The sequence below is a fragment of the Schistocerca nitens genome, chromosome 3 (genome assembly GCF_023898315.1).
Source record: "Schistocerca nitens isolate TAMUIC-IGC-003100 chromosome 3, iqSchNite1.1, whole genome shotgun sequence".
Taxonomy (NCBI): domain Eukaryota; kingdom Metazoa; phylum Arthropoda; class Insecta; order Orthoptera; family Acrididae; genus Schistocerca; species Schistocerca nitens.
Genome location: NC_064616.1, coordinates 257,084,884 through 257,102,732, shown reverse-complemented (window position 1 = coordinate 257,102,732; position 17,849 = coordinate 257,084,884). Strand labels below are relative to the sequence as shown.

At 37.3% G+C, this 17,849-nt stretch overlaps 1 protein-coding gene across 1 annotated transcript in view; it reads right to left on the bottom strand.

Annotated features, from left to right (window-relative positions):
* The window catches only part of LOC126248228 (HEAT repeat-containing protein 5B), a 250,516-nt gene that overhangs the window by 99,935 nt on the left and 132,732 nt on the right, over window positions 1–17,849 (bottom strand). Inside the window, exon 17 of the mRNA XM_049949054.1 lies at window positions 13,894–13,926. Coding sequence (XP_049805011.1) covers window positions 13,894–13,926 — 33 coding nt within the window. The remainder of the gene's footprint in view (window positions 1–13,893; window positions 13,927–17,849) is intronic.

Genomic DNA, 17,849 nt, shown 5'->3' with positions numbered 1-17,849 from the left:
AGATAAGAAATGAGGTGGTGAGGAACTGGCAAGGAAAGAAACATGTGGAAAATATTGACAAGAAAAAGGGGCAGTATGATAGGACATGTTTTACGACATCGGGGAATAACTTCCATGATAGCACAGGCAGCTGTACAGGGCAAAAACTTCATGAGAAGACAGAGATTAGAATACATCCAACAAACAACTGAGGATATCTGGTACCAGTGTTACTCTGAGATGACGAGGTTGGCACAGGAGAAGAATTCTATGGGCTGTATTAAACCAGTCCAAAGATTGATGCCCACAAGAAGAAACTAAAAAGTTTGAAAGCCTAAATCTGGGCCACACGAGAACTTTAACCTTGTTTGTCACAAACAGGAATCCAGTGTCTTTACAGGCCCCTCTGTGATTGCACATGTTGCATAACAGATATATTTAATCACAAGGTACTACTAATAATTATGAGCAAGTCATCTGCTTGCATTACTAGGTATTAATAGTGCATACAAATAACAAATTGTAAAATGTTTAGGAGGCTAAGGAGAGAAACTACTTGAGCAGAAAAATAAATTACGCAGAAAAATTCAGTACCAGTACCTAAAATGATAAACAAATAAACTGAGCACACAATTGATAGGTGTGGAACACATGGGGACCAAACAGAGAACATACACTGTTCTGATAGTCAAAAGAGAATTGCAAGAGAAATTGTTTTGTGTTTAACATTGTCTCTGGCCTGGAAAATTTTATACCTAAGGGCAAATAATTATCTAATTTTCCAACTATTATTCTGGATTTATTTTGGAAACTAACAAAGACAGAAAGTGCATTACACATTTATGACACACATGGGCTGTCTGTTAAGCCAGTACATGGATTGACCAGAATGACATCAATGCCAAAGAAAAAAAATTATTTACTTCCAAAGTGCTGACATTGTCATTTTGTTTCCAGCTTTATGCTTACGGTGGTGTTTTATTGCTCTACCTTCATTTCGGACCTTATAGACTTGATCTAAAAGGCAGCCCAAGATTGTCACAAATGTGTAACAGATCCTTCTGCCTTTGTCAGTTAATGTTACTGCAAATTATTGGTATCTGCTTGGTTGACACATATGCGGCTATTATCGGGAGACAAAGCACACAGTATCATAACTACATGTGGAGATAATTTATTAAAAATAATAGTTAAAAAGGGTTAACTTTATTGATATACAAAGGAGGACACTAAAAAGCTTTGTTATCTCTAATAACAGGGGCACTAAAGAAGTTTGTTATCTCTAATAATGATATCATGCAACAAAAGTGACTGATGAGAACACAGCATGACAGATCAGTATAAGAACAAAACCTGGGACCTGGACCACTGATTAATGGAAACAGGTAATGTGCCCAACAAGTCTATTATTACACTGCAATCTTACACGTTATTGTGTGTGTGTGTGTGTGTGTGTGTGTGTGTGTGTGTGTAGTGGACATCAGGGAACTTGTACAATCTCAGTTGTCATCTCTTAACTGTGTACTATTATCAAGGTGTTCTGCGATTTGGGCAGAAATACGATGCTCAGTGGGTCCTTTTGCAATTGGTAAGAGGTCAAGTCTGTGAATTCATTTGAGGTGACTATGTTCATTCAATTGAGCAGTCAGTGATCCATTAGAGGATTGCATCTCAGATCACACATTCCATCTTCTAAAATACTAAGACAAAAATTTACTTGGTGAGTGCAGTGGCCCCTGGAGTACTCTCACTGTTTCAGATATCCAAGATGGCCCTACAGCATGTTATTTGACTGTTCATATCTTGTTCAAGCCCTGTACTTCTCCCCATTTGAGTCACAACAAAAACAACAGTAACAACAACAATGATATGCATCTTGTTCTCTGCATAATTACCATTCATTCAATAAGGTAACACCGAAGCATGAAGTTTCCTTATTATTGTTGACCATAATTACATATTTTTAGGGTTCATACCATTTTTTACACTGCCTCTAATTAGTGAAATTTCCCTTTTTATATCATTTTATTATTTTGCAAGGCTTCAAATTCAAAATGTAAACAGAAATTTGACTCATACAGAAAATGATGTATGCAAGCTTGCAGTTCACAGAGATCGTGCAAAGCCTATGTTTCACAACTCACAAAAATTTGAAATGAACACTGAGCATCTTACTCTTCCAAATGATGAACATTTTATGAATTGTGACAAAAATACTTGTAAGTATATATAAGAAAGTATTTGTAAATATGAAATGAGTGAGATGATGATATTGTTGAAGATACAAGTATCTGGAAGATTAAGTGAAGGTATGAGAATATTTGAAATTCCTTTGAGCAACAATAAACTAATTCCCATAAATGTTGGAAAGGAAGGACACAAGAACTATAGTGTAGATATTATTTGCCATCATCTAGTAAAATTTCAAGAATGAAATACCAGTGAGGGAAGGATGTCTTTCAGGAGGTTCATGTTTATATTATTATTATTATTATTATTATTTTAATACTACTACTAGAAACACACGTTGGACACTGTTAAACAGAATCAGTTTACATGAGCAAACAGAATATTATATGCATTAATACACTTTGTGCATGCTCAAGGAAGGACATGCTTTGATAAAATACTCTTGGCACAAAAGTTCTAGCATTCCATAGTTTTTACACTATCATACACTCCACTAATACTGGAAGCAGTTTCTATCTATATCCTCTCATACAAGAAAATGTTACTGCTTTTAGATGTCTGTGGATGAAATATCAACTTGGAATACAGGATATTGAGATTTCAGTACATTAAGAAACGAAGATTTGTAGCAGAACAGTATAGGTAACAGCCCCATATCATCACAGCACACTTCACACTGAACTGAGTGGCTGCTCAAGCTTTCACTGATAAAACTGTACATGAAAACTTTAAAACAGTATTATTTCAGTGACCTTTGTTACTTATAGTCTATGGAAAACAACAGCCAATCATGTCAGTCACCAAACAGTGGCCCATTATCAACTTCCCATCCGGCAGAATTCAAGCAGAAACTGTGAAATGCTACAGCTCGTGCTCCAAGAGCACTTCACCATAAGCAGATACAAAAAATCTCTGTAAAATTTTCAAGCTTCTGAAGCAGTGATATAAAATGACAAAGAATTCCAAAATATTGTTCCCTTCACAACTGATTTTCTTAGTGTCTCTCAAACTTTGGTTTTTCAGTTGAAAAACCCCTTACACGAAATACTTTCTTTTTCTCACATGGTATCACTTACTAAAGTAAACATCATGTTCAAAATCTTTAGAAGATACAAACAATCATTTTTAATTCCCAGCAGAACAACTGTAATTTTAGCTACAAGTGAACTGGGGTCGTATACGAAGAAGATTTCACACCTTGCACTCATTTTAACCAACCTGCTTACAAATTTTCCAAATTAAAAATATCTGTAGGATACTGATTATTTTTAAATGCATGTTCATGCTTTTTCCACTTGCATGATACTGAACAAGTTATGACCATGTAAAGTTATTCCAACATCTTATACAATCATAAATAATATATGTCTACATCTACATACATTCTCCAACAGCCACCATATGAGGCATGGCAGAGGGTACGCTGTACCATTACCAGTCACTTCCTTTCCCGTTCCACTTGCAAACAGAGAGAGGGAAAAATGACTGTCTATATGCCTCCGTAGGAGCCCTAATTTCATTTATCTTATGTTCATGGTTTTCAGGCGAACTGTACGTTGGCAGCTGTAGAATCTGTCTGCAATTAGCTGCAAATGATGGTTCTCTAAATTTTCTCAAAAAGAACTTTGTCTTCCATCCAAGGATTCCCATTTGAGTTCCCAAAGCATCTCCATAATATCTGCATGTTGTTTGAACCCATCAGTAACAAATCTAACAGCCTGCATCTGCACTGCTTCAATATCTTCCTTCAATCTTATCTGGTGCGAACACTCAAGCAGTACTCAAGAATGAGTCACAATAGTGTCCTACAGGTGGTCTTCATTACAGGTGAACCACACTTTCCCAAAATTCGCCCAATGAACCAAAGTCGACCATTTGCATTCCATACTACAATGGTTACATGCTCATTCCATTTCGTATCATTTTGCAATATTACCCCCTCCCCCCTCTTTTTTTTGAGCTAGTTATCATTCATCACACCAACTAGACATTTTATCTAACTCAGCCTGTATCATCCTACAGTCACTCAACACAGAAACCTTCCTATCGCCACAGCATCATCAGCAAATAGCCACAGACTGCTGTTCACCCTGTCTACCAGAACATTTACATATACAGAAAATAACAGTAGTCGTATCACACTTCCCTGAGGCACTCCTGACAATAGCTTGTCTCTGATGAACACTTGCCAATGAGGACAATGTACTGGGCTCTATTATGTTACTTAAGGAGTCTTTGAGCCATTCACATATCAGGGAACCTACTCTGTACGCTCGTACCTTCGCTAACAGTCTGCAGTGGGGCACCATATCAAATGCTTTTGAGAATTCAAGGAATGTGGCATCTGCCTGCTGCCTTTCATCCATGGCTCCCAGGATATCATGTGAGAAATGAGCAAGCTTAGTTTTGCAGGAGTGATTCGTGGATACTAGCTTTTCCATCTCCAGGAGATTTATTGCATTCGAACTGAGAATATGTACAAGAATTCTGCAGCAAACTGATGCTAAGAAAATTGGTCTGTAATTTTGTGGGTCCATTCTTTTACCATTCTTATACACTTCTTACAGGGTGACAATTATTGAACTATATGGGAAAAAAACCAATTAGTTACAAACTACAGCATGCGCACACTTTATTCAACATGTAAAACATCACTATCGATATTCAGATTTATTTTCTGACACGTTCGATATGCCTGCCATCATTGGCAATGATGTGGCACAGACAAATAGCGAAATTCTGCACGACTCGCTGAAGTGTCAGAACATCAATGCTGTCGATGACCTCGTGAATGGCTGTTTTCAGCTCAGCAATGGTTTTGGAATTATTGCTGTATACCTTGTCTTTAATATTGCCCCACAAAAAGGAGTTGCATGTATTGTGACCCGGAGAATTTAGCGACCAATTGAGGCCCACGCCCAGTGGCCTCTGGATACCCCAGAGTGCTCTGGATACCCCAAAGTGCTCCTCCAGGACATCAAATGATCTCCTGCTTTGATGGGGTCGAGCTCTGTCATGCATGAACCACATCTTGTCGAAATCGGGGTCACTTTGGATAATGGGGATGAAATCATCTTCCAAATCCTTCATGTAAAGTTTGGTAGTCACCGAGCCATCAAGGCATATCACACGACTTCTCGATCATGAAATGAAGATTCTTAGACCCCCAAATGCTCCAATTTTGCTCACTGACAAACCCATCCAAATGAAAGTGGGCTTCATTGCTAAACCAAACCATACAACGCATACTAATTCATCATGCCCTGTGGCCAACTGTGCAATTTGAACATCATAACGCAAAACATTCAGAAGTAATGATGATTTTATTTCATACAGTTCAGTAATTGTCACCCTGTATATACAGGAGTCACCTGCACTTTTTTTCCCTGTCACTTGGGACTTCTACATCTACATATATACTCTGCTAGCTCTCGTGCTGAGAGAGATATTTGCAATAAATACAAGGTAAGTAAGGGGCCAATACTGTAGAGTAATCTTTGTAAAACCGAATTGGGATTCCATCCAGACCTGCGGACTTATTCGCTTTCCGCTCTTTCAGTTGTTTCTCTAGGCCAAGGATGCTTATTACTATGTCCTCCATATGGGAGTTTGTGCGATGGTCAAATGATGGTATATTCGTAAAACTTACCTGTGTGAATGATTTCTTAAATGCAAATTTAAAACTTCGGCTTTCACTTTTGCTATCTTGTACTGCCACACCAGACTGGTCAATGATGACTAGATAGAAGCCTTAGACCCAATTACCAATTTTATGTAGACCCAGAATTTTCTCAGCTTCTTTTACTATAGTACGATAGTGGTAGTTGGTGTATACTTCATGCATCAATCTTTTTGCAGCCACACGAATTTCTTCTAACTTTTGACTTCCATGATTTGTGCATTCTCTTATGAACCAAGAGCGCAACAGCCTTAATTCCTCAAAATTTTCCTAATTTGTTTATAAACCATGGTGAGTCTTTTCCGTCCTTAGTCCAATTACTCAGGGCATACTTCTCCAGAGCACAATTTACAATCTGTTTACACTTTGTCCACAATTCCTCTATGCCCATCATACTGGAACTAAATGATGTCAATTCACTGTCCAACTGGGATGCTAACAACCTGTTAGCTGCTCTTTCAGGTAGAAACTCTCTCCTAGCCTTCTTGACTGCTGTATCAACTTAAGTAACAATAGTTGCTATGAGAACATCATGGTCACTAATCCCTATCTCTATGCTGATGCTGTCAATTAGGTCAGGTTTGTCTGTAGTTACAAGGTGCATGTGGGCTATGTATCTATTCAATATTGCATGACCTGGGCATTTCCGTGCTACTGGGCACAGACTTTCTTTGAATGACTAAAACTGTCACAACAGAATCAGGTCACTGGTAAAAACATCCAACAATTAACTTGGTTGCACCTAGACTTGTTACACATGAGTTCATAACTTCACTGTCACACTCAAATTCGACCTCCACATAAACAGTATTTTTATCAACTGCTATGGACACTCCCCCTGCATCTAATCTGCCTTTTTGATGCATGTTTTCTGCTCTGTGTTTCAGTCAGCTCTCAGTCCCAATAAAAATTTTAGCATGAGACATTTTCCTGGATGACAGTAAACTCGGGAACATTATTACAAATAGTTCAACAGCTTACTGATAAAATTTTGACAGTCAAAGTGTCATTACTCTGAATCCCATCTGGTTTTTTTATCTGCAGGTCATTTGGTGAGACTTCATTAAAGTACCTCAAACAACCACATAGCCTAAGAAAACCCCATGTGCATTCCACAAATACCCTGCTACCTGAGTAGCTCCTTCCTTTGTGTAGTTCAACCCTAACCTATCAAAAGGGAGTCCTACGATTCCCCACACGATAATGCAGGTCCAGAAACCTGCAGTTAACACCATCACGTTAAAACAGTCCTCCATTCACCTGCAAACTAAACGACCTCGATCAGTTCTGGGAACAATGCTACAAACTGTAAGCTGCGAGCTCTGCTTGCACTCCACATGCAAGGCCAGCACCCTTTATCACTTCCGCCAGTCATGTGTATGAACCAATGATGGCCTCAGAACCAAAGCAACAGGTGTTGCCGGTGCAGATGTGAGCTACAACTTGCAAACAACTTCACCCTGCATGCTCAATGGTCGAGGGCAAGACCGCCTCCATGTCTCATATGAGCCGCCCCCCCCCCCCCCCCCCCCCCCAAGCAGACATACTGAGTACATATTGCCTTTCTTTCCAGCTCTGAACACTATTTACCCAAGAAGCTCCATAGCACACTTAATATTGGAGCTCCCTAGAACTTGCACACCACTGCCCCTGTATGCCTGCTCAGATCCTGCTAAAGAAACAGCCACCTGTCCACTCACTGGAACAACAGTCAAGACCAGATTGCCAGTCTCTACATTGACTCTGTGTGTCAAGTTACTGAAATGTGTTACCATCCGCCACTCATCCTGCTGTGAAGGAGGATCCACTGCATCGTGTACACTATGAGGGCCCTCCACAGCAGACCCTTTGGCCAAGAAGCAACACCTGAGGTGTCCCATGTGACGCTCCAATTCCTCCACTACCGCTACACCCCAAGGCAGCAGCCTGAAGGCAAGTGACTGTAGCCAAAAGGACATTCAGTTGTTCACACACTGCGTCCAGCACAATATGCACACATCCTACACATCCTAGTATTACTAAAATAAGAAAGGACAATAAAAGCACAGACATGAACTTAGATATGCAACTTTGCTACCCTCCTGACATGTCACCATTGGAGGCTGATGCCTTATGAGCTGTGCAGATAGTTCTGAAGAAATGACAACTGTACTACTGACTGCTTTACTCTACACTTTACAGATACAAAACCATGAGATTAAACCTCTTAGATAGAAAAACAAGCACGGAATTCAAGAACTATACTACTGAGAAAACACAGTAAAAGCTAAATATTTAACTTGTCACTCTGCAGATGCGTACCAGGTGACAGATGGAGCCTGACACACAGTTCAGTTGTGTACATCATGCAGTACTTCTCTACATGAAGTGCAACATTAAATTTCTACATGCAAAACAATATTCTTCATGTTGCCCTCAAAAATAGCAAGCTTGCAGCATGCAGATGACTTTGCAGTTAAGTTCAGTTGTGTACACCATGCAGTACTTCTCTACATGAAGTGCAACATTAAATTTCTACATGCAAAACAATTTTCTTCATGTTGCCCTCAAAAATAGCAAGCTTGCAGCATGTAGATGAAAAGTTTTTCTTTGCAGTTAGCATCATTTTCACTGGAATATATCCTCAACTTCTGTCTTCGAGCGTTAGTGAGTTTTATGGTTTGCTTCACATCCCATTATACAGGTACTCAGGCAATAACTTCTACTCACATTGAGCTAGATCTTTGTGAACTTTCCTCTGCTTTGGTCTTGGGTACAATGTATGGTAGATGGTGATCTCAAACAGCATTTCTAGGCCAAGCAATTTATATTCCTCTGCATATCTACCCACAAGTTCATAAGGAAATGAACACTGGTCATGCAAACCAACTTCATCCATTCTTTGGTTACAGTGTAGGCTATAATTATGTTTGAGGTTCATTTTTCCATTTTTATATACTACAAAATAATCTGAACTACCACAAAGTCTTGAAAAAAAGTGGACATTTTTCTTATCAGCTCACTTTACACTCCTACCACCTCAGAGCACTTGCAATGAATATGGCTGACATGTTTTACCTAATTAATTTTACAATTGTAAAAGCTCAATTATTTCCAGAACAGGTTGGGAGAGTGGTTACCAGTTGTCCATATAAATCCTTCTCTGGTGCTCAGCACTCCCACAGATTTCCAACACAACCTTAATGTATGCTAGAAATTTTGAGGACTAAAGCAGTATGTCCTTTCTCTTCAGCAGTCCATATTTTGAAATTATATTAGTGTGATTTATCTGAAGAGTACACTTTGTGCACGTTGTATCATAATTAAAAGGAAAAACTTACACTAGAGAAAGTATATGCTAAAACAAGTAAAAACATTTCAGTAAATGTGTTGGCAAATGAGATGTATGTGAGATAATTGCAACTGTGTGGTTATGAACAGCCACTGATTTCACCACAAAATATTGCACTATTTAGTATAAACATATTTGAAATGTAATTTTTTTTATTAAGCCCGCAAGTAATTGGTCTCAAATTTCACACATTGCCTATGTTACCAAGAAATGCGATGCCACTTCAGCATGTTCAATGTTACAATTTACTGTACACTTGTACTTCTTAAAGGACATGTTCCACCTGTCATCCTTGCTCTCAGATGCAATACTGCACTCATCTCTGGAGTCAGTTACGAATTCTTTTAACGCCACCAGATTATCTCATAAATCTTGACAAGACTGTACAATTTGGTGCTACAGTGCTTCAACTATATGAATGGGAGTTCTGTACATTGTACTTTCATGATGATCTTGAATGGAAAAATCCAGAGGACTGAGGTCGGGTGGTTTTGGAGGCCAAAGTATGGGCCCTGCTTGACCTATCCATATTAGTATGTTAGAAGACATCTTACATAAGGAGCAAAATGTACATGTGTTCCTTGAATCGTGTACCACATTCACCAACCTTGTGCCACAGGTGAAACCTGAGCCCAATTCGATGGGAACTTAACCAAAATGTTAACATTTCAAATACATTTGTATTATCTAGTACAATATTTCATACACAAGTCAGTGGCAGCTTGTATGCACATATTCATAATTATCTTGCAAGCCGCTCATTTGCAGACCCATGTTTATACAAACATTTTGCATCTATTATCACACACTTTCTCCAGTGTCAGTTTTTTTCTGTTTAATTATAATTCACTCTGTATATCTTGATAGAACACATGGCTCTCTCTGATGGTTTATATAGCACACAATACTTTCATACAATAACATCTATCTGCTTGACTACTGTACTGTAATATCTTCTGATTATATGTCTGTAGTAAAACAATTGTCAGACAAAAGGCATATAAACACAGTGCTCCTTACAGTTGTGTATCGTGTACACCTGTGTTCATAATATATACCAATGACTTTCCAGACCATATGAGATATGGAGACAGAGATCTCTTTGCTGATTACTGCAACAACATAGTCACTGATAATGTGATAAAACACCAGAACTCTTATTAAAGAACACAAATGAAACACTCTCAAGGACATGTGCAATTACACCACACACACACACTGAACACATGGAACACAATTCTGTCACATTAAACATAGGTGATGTTTCCATAAATGGTGTAAAAAGCACAAGGTTTTTAGGGATGGATATTATTGTCAATTAACATGGAATGAACACACAAAAATGCTGACACAAATATCATCAGCTGCAAGTTTTGCTCTTAAGGTTATATCATATGTTTGTAACAAACAATGTCTTGGTGGTGACATCCTATTCTTATGTCCACTCAGTTCTTAACTATGGGTTTTTTTCCCAGGGACCAAAGCCATGAAACTGCAGAAAAGGGCTACTAAAATAGTAACTAGAAGTACTAGTAGGGCTCATTCTAAAGAACTGTTTAAAAAGCTAAGTACCTTTACTGCACGAAATGAGCACATCTACCAACCTGTTGTGCACACCAGGGAAAATATTACTAAGTATATCATTAATAGTTTTATACACAATCATGTAACAAGAGCCAGTTTGGACTTATATTTAACAAGTAAACAAACAAAAAACTCAAGACAGCATTATCTATCAGGGAAGAAAATTGGACGAGGGAGAGCTGAAAAGTAATGCCTCTCAACCTTTTATGTGAAAACTCTTAAAGATGTTTAAATAAAACAAACGTTATTAACATTCTACATCTTTATTCTTCATCTGCGCATATTTATTTCTCAACACAGCCACCCTGGCAATGTTCTCCCAATGAGAGACTAGCTTGTTGATACTGTAACTGTAGAATGAATCTGTTGACAGAGCCACGACCTCACCTCTGTTTGCACCACTTCATCACTATTAAAGTTAAGTCCATGATGGTGACCTTCAAGTTTTGGATACACATGGAAATCAGGGAGGGTCAAGGTGGGACTGTATTGAGGAAGATCAATGACACAGGACCCACGGCGTCTGATTGTTGCAGATATTGCAGCGCTTATGTGTGGTCTGGTATTGCATGCAGAATGAGAGGATGCTCCAAGTGTCGCTGAACTCTACAAATTCGAAACTGAATTACAATACACTGTTTCTCACGCACAGACATAGTTCACTTACACACCGCCATGTTCCACACTACAAATCGGAGCCCTTTGGTGGCAGAGGGCTGCAAATATGTAGGCATGAAGAATAAAGATAAAGACTGTTAATAACATTTGGTTTATTTAAAAAGCTTTCAGTGTTATCACATAAAAAAAATTTCATGCATTACTTTTCAACATGCCCTTGTGTAATACATTGCCAAAGGAGATAAAAGGTTACTAAAATACATCTGTTTAAAAAAGACAGCTAAAAAGTTCTTTTGAAGTAATGCATTCAACACAATCAAAGATTACTTAGAGGATTCAGAGTAGTGGTTAATAATGAAATGGGATTACTAAATCACCTTGTCACATCAAAATAGTGGAATGCTTTTGCCAGAAAACCATGTGCCAAGATCCTGGGTGCATGATAGAAATGTCTTATTATTCTTGCAGGTTCAACATCTCACTCATCATGAGGGGGGTTGTTGACTTAGTTTTTCAGATGAACCGATGGAAGGATACGAACAGTCAGTTTTCAGAATGGATTGGAGTTAGCGAAATGGGTACAGTAGCAAGTTCGTGGTTCTGGATTCCTCAGTGGGTGTCCTTGAAGTGTGCAGCGATGAAGAGTAAAACTGTTTTATATCAAAGAACTATGTACAATAGGGTCTAACCAAATGAGGCAGTGCAGTTGTTAAGATGATAACCTCACATTTGGGAGGATGGTGCTTGCTTTGTCTGGCCATCCTATGCCACTTCCGGCAAATACTAGGATGGTTCCTCAATCAAGGCCACAGTCAACCACCTGTCCCATCCTCTTAAGGCATACATGTACATTCTATGTGTACATATATTTTTGAACTATTTATTTCATTGTATTGTGATGAAAAACCCTATATCATTATAAGATGATCCATGGTGAATAAATAAATAAATAAATAAATAAATAGGCTGCTTGTAATGTCATTATCGTGTAACACTAGATACTGTATCATTAGAGACAGAAATTTGGTGAAGGTTGTACCCATTATTGTAGGTGAACGGATTGATAAGGATTATTTCTCAGGACCAAGTGTAGTGCCATGCAGATTTCAATAATTCCAACATTTCATTGGTGTAAGGAATAAGCATTTTAGCCAAAAAAGGGGGCCTGAGCCCTAGGAACCGCCTGTATGTCCTAGTACTTCAGCACCCCCTCCCCCTCCCCCAAATAAAATAATGCAATGTTGATCATAACTAAACAATCAGAAATTAACGGAAGACTTTGGCTGTAAACAATGGTAAAGGACAGTTGATGAGAAACAGAGCTCTTGCCTACAAAACAAGTAAGTGATGTACTTTATTCCTATTAGTTGATGATAGTTCCACAATAAACTGAGAAATGGCAGCTGTATCTCTAATTTCAGATCTTGCTAATGGCAACTTTATCAGGCTGTGTGCATGTAAACAGTGGTAAGTGCCAGGAACATAGCTGCCGGTATTACTAACGCATGCAGTGTTCATGCCAGGGAAATGCTTTTCAGGGGCAATTTTTATGAATTTGACAATAATGTGGATGACTATAACTCAAATAACAATCCTTAATATGTTCCCAAATGCACTTCAAAAGTATTTGCTCATCAGGTAAATGTGAACATTTATTTAAGCAAGTAAACAATGTGGTGTCCCTTACCATATTTTATGTGAATTTAAATGTGGTAAGGTGATTACTAAAATTCATTTTGTATTGTGCTGAATCATAAATCAGTTTTTGAAGTTGTTATGCTTTTTATTGCAAAAATTGTTAATGCAGATCTTAATATCAAAAACTAAACAATTTCAACCTTTTAAATTTGTATTTTTGAGAGGTTTCACGATAATATTTCATTAATTAACCCAGCAAGTAAACTGTGGTAAGTCAGTGCTAACACATGTTAAGTGCACCCAGTTAACAGATAAAAAATGTTAAGTACCCATTGATGAATTAGTAAGAATATTTTTATGGCAGAATTTACCATTTTAAAAATATGTTGTTGATGTGAATATATTTGAAAACAGTTATTTATCTGAATAAAACAAAAAAAATCACATTGCATATACTTGAAATATCTTATTTAAAATATTTTACTGAAAATTTACTGTGCAATTTCTCAAAACACCCAACTTTCTCTTACCAATGTTTGCAGCCAAGGTCTTTAATTCATGTTTACGACTTTGGTGATAAAAATAATCAAATCTAAGATTTATAGAGGAACTGGTGATACCAACTAAGTGCCTTCACACTAACAGGTAATGGATTTAGCTAAGAATTTAACACTTATACAATGTAAACACCTTTAAAGCCTTTTTCCTATAGATTTATTCAATACAGGAAGGACTCAAGTGCTCATTAGCTTGTAATTAGCCAACATAAATTAATAACAGCCAACAATTTGCTGCAACATTCCATGTGTATCAGCTTTGCTAAAACTCATGCTAAAAGGCAAGCAAAATAAGACAGTGTCAAGTAAATACTCACATGGTCCCCATCAGTCCTTCGATTAGGCTCCATCTAAACATTAAATGAAAATACACAGTACATTAATTGATACCCCTCTTGCTTAACTATCTGTCCACAGTTCAGATATATAAAGATGAAATCATCCTGTGACTCAAATCTGTAAGACATAATCCATAAGGCAATAACCAACAACACTCAAGAGTAACTACAATGAACTGCTTCTGTAATAGCTTCTTTAACTCAGTACAATCCATTTCCATATGTGAGTATAAGTGTGCATTGGTTATGATATGAAAGATGTTAATGTTCACTATGTTGAAGTTTTGCGTGATTGTTACTGTCACAGTCCTTTAACAACACAAACCTGATACTCATTTTATATGATTGTGATGACATTAAAGGACAAAAAACTGTTTCCTGCAAAACAGATGGATTTCTTCTGAAATGGTTTATTACAAAGATGTGTAGCACATCTATGTTGGACTAGTGGAGAAATGGAAGAAAAGCTGCAGTATATCAGAAATCATGCATGTAGACACTGAAGAGCATTCACTTTAGTGGTCTGACTCAGTGATTCACCATCATACTCAACAGAAAGCTCATTAAACTTATTTAAAATCTGAAAATACATCATGTTTGAAGTGTGTCCACTGAACAGATTTTCAGGTCACTTTTAGTTGATTAGTCACACTATAATTTACAAAAAATTTCATTACTATGTATAATTCATAGCAACAATTGAAGTGTCCATATAAAATGAAATTTAATCATATTTTACGGGCAGTACATAGAAAATAAAGCTCCAGTAAAGGTAATATACAGCACAATGAATGTTGCCACCTGATGAATGATACTGACAAACATAAGCTGTACATATAATTTCCTGCTGTCTTTGTTTCATCTACAATAAGACTGTGTTATTTTTATAATTCACTCATATGTCAACATCCACTTTCTGACACTGATGTTTCTATACAAAATGTATGCTTATATGTTTCAAGTACCTTGTGAATAATGTATTTACTGCATATATTCTGCCAAGATTGACATTACATACCCAGTTCTTGCAATACTCTCTCTCAAATTGTGCTGTTATACTGTTCATTTAAGACATTACTTCCTTCCACCACACAACAACAACAACAACAACAAGCTTTAAATATTGAAAGATTTCCTTCCTCAGTTTCAGTATTTTCCACATTATTTAACTGCACGGTTATCACAGCTTCTAGTTAAGACAACTCACAAAGCAAGAATAAATAAGATCTGACACTTATTATTACTGGACAATTATTCAGAATGAACTCTGTTTAGATCACATGATAACCTTCGACCAAAGTAAGTTTAAACTGCAGTACCACATTTCTTCAAATATGTTGTACTGAACGTGTAGTAGCAGACAGAGGCAGTGAATTAAAATAGAATGCAGCAAGTACTAAATTTTTGTAACACACACAGTGTGACTCATTTTGTACACACTTCATGGGAATACTATTACTTTCTGTAAAGATAGCTGCCAGTAGTGCAATCATCAGAGTATGGTGTACAGAATAAATCTGAGACTGACACGAAATATTGTTTTATTTGTGAAGTGTTACATTAGCCCGACAAACAATACAGCTGAAGAAGAATAAACACTGAACAAGAAATCTTAACTCAAACTATGAGATAAAAGCTGTTGTTTCTATCACATCTTTTAAAGACATTCAACTTATAGAGCCATGGATTAGTTATAATTATCGAGTGCCTTCACTCTTTCCATGTCTGCCTTGTTGTTAACCATTCAGCAAACCACTTTTTCCAATGCCATCTCACTTTCTTCGCTACTTTCAGAGAATCCTCTGCAGACATCATATACTAATTTTCATGGCATCCACCACAACCCTACTGAACATTCCATTAACATTGTATCTTTTGCAAATCACTCTGAAGTTTCAGGAAAGTATTCAGAGAACAAGAACACTTTATTATAAATGCAGCAAACAAATGTTTGGCATCAGTCTGAGATGAGTGCAAAGAGGGAAACAAAGGCAGAGAAATGGAACACAATAGCTATATTTTGTATGTACAAAGTCCCTGACAATCTGGATGGGTATTATCCATGCATAGTTTGTTGATTTTCAAAAAAAAAAAAAAAGAAATTAAGCCTAAAGTGTTCTGTCATCATTAGAATGAATATTTTTGTTTGGAACAAACTCTGTTTGTGAAGATGTAGATAATGAAAACATCTGCGAATGGTTACGTAGCCATGCCTATGAACCAGGATATGAGCAGCTAAGTGATAAAGATATAGTGAACAATGCATTTAGCTGTTATTAGAGTATGCAGGACAAAATTCAGCTGACTATACTGATATTTTGACACTCTGGGAAATGAGAACCAACGTAATGAAACATGTGAATGAGAAACAGAAGCATAAAATGGAATAGTATGATTTCTTCTTGAAAGTGGGCTGTAAGCAAGTGAACTGAAATATCATGTGATTTAAGTGTAATTTTTTTAATAAGATGCCAGTTTATGACAATTAATGTGTAATAATAGAATGAGTTTTGAACTGTGACATGTAGTGTATTTTCTGAACGCCATAAATAGCAGTTTGTAGTAAAAATATGTGTATTTTGCATTAAGTACACCTTTTGGTTAGCCTTCCAGTATCAAGTCTGAATTAACATACATAATTGAGAGTTTGCTATATTTTTTCATGTGTACAAATTTAAAATATTTTCAAGTGACTGCCTGTAAAATATCATCATGCAACTATGAACAGAATGTTGATTAGGCTATACCCAAATGATTATTCAATTAAACTTGTCCTATGGTTGGTTGGTTTGTGGGATTAAAGGGACCAGACTGCTACAGTCATCGGTCCCTTAAACTTGTCCTATGAAAAGTTATACCACCATCAGATGTGTTCTGTAGTACCACTAAATCTACGCATGGAAACATTGACAATGCCCGGTGATGATTTATTGGTAGTTATCTTGCAGAAGCCATCTTAACAATTCAAATGTTCTAAAATACTTTGGCATCCCCAGTTCTGAGAGGAGTGTCTTGAACGTGAATAATACAAATGCATCAAAAGGAAAATTGAATTTGAAAACAATTAATAGCAAACTGGATGATGATGGTGATGCATGATATGAATAGTAATAGACTGTGCCAGTTTCAACCACGGAATCATGCTGGGTGGATGATATGAATAGTAATAGACTGTGCCAGTTTCAACCACGGAATCATGCTGGGTGGATGGTTTATCTTGGCGTGCCAGTTGCTGATTTAAACAGAGCCACAAACCAAACCCTTTTGAAGAAAATATTTAGAACCCACTTGGCTTGTATTTGTCTAACCATGATATTCTTAGTGCTGGTTTTTTTTATATATACAGGGTGGTCCATTGAAAGTGACCAGGCCAAATATCTCACGAAATAAGCATCAAACGAAAAAACTACAAAGAACGAACCTCTTCTAGCTTGACGGGGGAAACCAGATGGTGCTATGGTTGGCCCGCTAGATGACGCTGCCATAGGTCAAATGGATATCAACTGCGTTTTTTAAAATAGGAACCCCCATTTTTTATTACATATTTGTGTAGTGCGTAAAGAAATATGAATGTTTTAGTTGGACCACTTTTTTCGCTTTGTGATAGATGGCGCTGTAATAGTCACAAACTTATAAGTACGTGGTATCACGTAACATTCCGCCACTGCGGACGGTATTTGCTTCATGATACACTACCCGTGTTAAAATGGACTGTTTACCAACTGCGGAAAAGCTCGATATTGTGTTTATGTACGGCTATTGTGATCAAAATGCCCAATGGGCGTGTGCTATGTACGCTACTCGGTATCCTGGATGACATCATCCAAGTGTCCGGACCATTCGCTGGATAATTAAATTATTTAAGGAAACAAGAAGTGTTCAGCCACATGTGAAATGTCAATTATGACCTGCAACAAATGATGATGGCCAAGTAG